Here is a 3,929-nt window from a genome sequence, read left to right as displayed (position 1 = left end):
CTGTTGTTTTTTAAATAAGAAACTTATATAAAAAAATCACCTTCAGTTGCAGGTAAATTCACCCGTCGCTTAACCTGATACGTTCATCACTGGCACTCCGGATGATGAAGGTAACTATCGTCTTTCCAGCATTTTGGAAAAACTTTTGCTCGTTTCCATTTTGGTACTTTCAAGTTTTACAAAATGCTGTCTATCAAGAGCCTAATGCCAAGATAGAGGAACAAATAATAAAAAAATAAGGTATAAAGAGATGATAGCTTGAATACGAAGAGAGTATTGGATAATGGCGACGTCTCTTGAGAGAGAGACAAATGTGGGTCAATTCCTCATCAGATCTTGTGTCACTTCCTTTCTCACAAGAAATTAAAAATCTTGAGATGACGAGAAAAAATTAATAAACCACATGAAAATAAGTCTTCTGACTCCAAAGAAATAGATAAATACAGAAACGGCTGAGAGAGAGAGAGAGAGAGAGAGAGAGAGAGAGAGAGAGAGAGAGAGAGAGAGAGAGAGTGTGTGTGTGTAATTCTAAACAGGTGACGAACAGCCTCCCAAAACTAAAAGCATTATATAAATTTGATTAAAGAAATGAATTAGGGAAAGATTTCCAAAGGTGATTTGATGTTGGGAGTGGGTGGGGTGGGGGGTGTTACATGCAATCAAGGAAATTAAAATATGTCATCCAAAAATGGCCAATTTTTTTATTATCGATTTCAATGAACAAATAAGTCATTTGAGTCATATATGAACCAAGTGGTGGGGGGGGGGAGGGGGGTGGGGGGGGGTATACCTGCAATCGAGGAAATTTAAATATGTCGTCCCAAAATGGCTAATTTTTTTTATTATCGATTTCAGTGAACAAATAAGCAATTCATAAGTCATATATTAACCAAAATTCATCATCAATTGCAGCGAGTTAAATTCGTCAACTTACTTTGACTTGTATCTTCCTCAGGCGAGAGACAGCAAAGAAAATGGTGGATACTGGCAAACTTTTATATCTTTTTTTTTTTACCGTTTTCTAACTGAAATATCTAAAGTATTTTATATTTTATTAATTTTGCAGCCCAGACATTTTTTTCAACTCAAATATCTACATTATTTTATTGTTTTCATTACCGTTTTATGTCTGAAATATCTTAAAAGTATTCTGTATTGTATTTATTTTGGAGACCAGAGACATAATTTTCTGCTCAAAAATGTATAGTATTTTTATTGTGTTCATTACCGTTTTCTGACTCAAATATCTGTAATAGTCATTATTTTATTTATTGTGCAAACCAGAAACATTTTTTTTTCAACTCAAATATCCACAATATTTTATTGCTTTCATTACCGTTTTCTGATTGAAACGTCTAATGTATTCAATATTTTGTTTACAATATTTTGAGATTTTATAAACGCATAAGATAAATCAGTAGCGGCGGTTTAATCGTCAGTTATGATTTTAATGGTAAAATCTTGGTGAAGTCCAAATCAGCCTTGTTTTTAAGTTTTTTTTTTTTTTTTTTTTTTTTTTTTAAGGGGGGGGGAGGGGGGGGAGGGGGAGGATTACGCAGATATCTAACAATATTTAAACACTGCCTTAAGGGTACGCTTTACAAAAATAAGTTTTCTTATTAAATTTCAAACATGAAAGGACTTTTTCTATTTTTTTGTATATATATATATATATATATATATATATATATAATATATATATATATAACAATATAAATATGTAATAGGCTACACATGTGTGTTCGTAATTTGTAAAATTTGTAGGATTGATAAATTCTTTAAACTTTGGTTAAGTCTTAATTGAAAAAATTGGATATTCGTTAAGGTTGGAAATATCTCTCTACCTGGTCTACCTCCTTTATATTATATGATATATATATATATAATAATATATATTATGTATATATATATATTGTATAATATATATGTATATATATAAATACACATATATATAATATATATATATATATCATATATATATAGATAATATATATATATATATATATTATAGCATAGACGCTAAATAGATGTATCCAGCCTTCACGTATATACAGTACGTATTCAATAAAGACTTAACAGAAACTTAGAAGAAATTCAGTCCTAATACTTTACAAATCACTACCGAGCAGATTCCAGGATTCCCACGCTGCTTTGTTTAGAGATTACTGACTAGGGGAAGGAAGACGCCTATCTGCATTCAAAGCAGGTTAAGAGACTATCGGGTGGGGGGGCTGGGGGTGGTTGGGGGTTTGGGGGCGTGGAAGGTAGAGGCAGGAAGGGGAGGGGGGAGGGTGGGGGGGAGATATAGAGATGTTATCGGGTCCACATGTCGTCCGCTCGTTCGGGGCAGTTACTTAAAAGGGGCTTGTTAAAATTCTCTCTCTCTCTCTCTCTCTCTCTCTCTCTCAGAAGTGCATTCTTTGCCGGCTGATGCCTCTCTCTCTCTCTCTCTCTCTCTTCTCTCTCTCTCTCTCTCTCTTGGTGCAAAGTTCTCTACAGTCTTTAGTCCATTCCTTTCTTTCTACACAGGTGTGTTAAGTATACTCGTATGTGTATATGATATCATTATAGCCTTATTTGGTTCTTTGGCAAATCAGGTGTCTCTCTGTTGCTCTAAGCAGTGAACTATGTACCTGGTGGTTAATCGTCTGGAGTGGGTAGCAGTCAGAGGGGGCGTAAGGCTAGCAGCTTCTTTCCAAAAATTTGGATCTCACAGCTACAGCCAAATAGAAATCAAGAAATATTTTATGGAATACTTATACTTCATGTAAATGTGTGTTGTTTGTTCATATTTTTTTTATTAATTTACCTCTTAGTTGCTGTGTTATCCTTACAATTTGTAGATTTTCCAAAACTTCATTTTAGCTTGTCATATGATTTCATATCATGTGAAGTATATGATCAGTATTTCAATATTGCTATTAAATAATTTTTTTGATATTCATGTGAAAATGGGCAGTCTGTGTATCATGAAACTGACCGTTCTTGGTTCTAGACGTCGGTTCTTTGTCGTATGACAAAACCTATGCCTTTACTACATTAATGACAGTTTTTTTTTTTCTTCTTTTTTTTGGAGGGGTCATAGAGGAAAGAGTTTTTCTTATAATTTTACGTTTCATTTTCCTGAATCCATAAGTCCTGGGCTGGAAATGGGCATGAGAATACCCATAGGATTCTGCCTATGAGGGAACCATTTCTTGAATATCCTTTTATTTGTCTATTTTCTTAAGTCCTTCGGTCCAATACCGGAACTGGACTTAGGATACCCATTGAACTCTCTTCCTAAAGAAATCAGTTCTTATGTATCCTTTTATTTTGACTTTTCTCGAATCCTTCGGTCCCGGGCTGGAACTGGGCATGAAACTGACCGTATGATATTGCCTCTAAGAAACCATTTCTTATGTACCCTTTTATTTTTACTTTCCATGTGTCCTCTGGTCTTGGGCAGCGACTGGACATGAGTTTACCCACAGAACTTTGCTCCTAAAGAAATCATGGCTTATATATTCCTTCATACTTTTTTGAGTCATTCGTTCATGGGCTGAAAATGGGCATGAGCGTACCCACTGAATTATGCTCCCCCCAAAAATATAATGATTTCTAATATATTCTTTGATTTTTCATCTTCCTTAGTCCTTCGATACTGGGCTGGACCTGGACATGAGACTGCCCCTGTCTATTTTATTTCGTAATTGAATCAAGGAGGAAGGATATTTTTCCTATTTCCTTCTATTTTCTCATTTCCTGGAATCCTTCGGACGGGGCTGGTACCGGGCGTGAGAACACCCACTGAATTGTGCCCGAAGATTCGGACGGCGCTGGAACCGGGCATGAGAATACCCACTGAATTATGCCCGAAGATTCGGACGGGGCTGGAACCGGGCGTGAGAATACCCTCTGAATTATTCCCGAAGATTCGGACTGGGGCT

General features: G+C 35.6%; 1 protein-coding gene across 1 annotated transcript in view; it reads left to right on the top strand.

Moving 5' to 3' along the window:
- Positions 1-3,696, top strand: part of LOC135226692 (WAS/WASL-interacting protein family member 3-like) — an 18,195-nt gene extending 14,499 nt beyond the window's left edge. Inside the window, exon 3 of the mRNA XM_064266401.1 lies at positions 3,634-3,696. Coding sequence (XP_064122471.1) covers positions 3,634-3,696 — 63 coding nt within the window. The remainder of the gene's footprint in view (positions 1-3,633) is intronic.
- The last annotated feature ends 233 nt before the right edge of the window (positions 3,697-3,929 follow it).

The sequence above is a fragment of the Macrobrachium nipponense genome, chromosome 15 (genome assembly GCF_015104395.2).
Source record: "Macrobrachium nipponense isolate FS-2020 chromosome 15, ASM1510439v2, whole genome shotgun sequence".
In the NCBI taxonomy this organism is placed as follows: Eukaryota; Metazoa; Arthropoda; class Malacostraca; order Decapoda; family Palaemonidae; genus Macrobrachium; species Macrobrachium nipponense.
The sequence above is the reverse complement of the archived record's forward strand: the minus strand, read 5'-3'. Positions and strand labels throughout refer to the sequence as shown.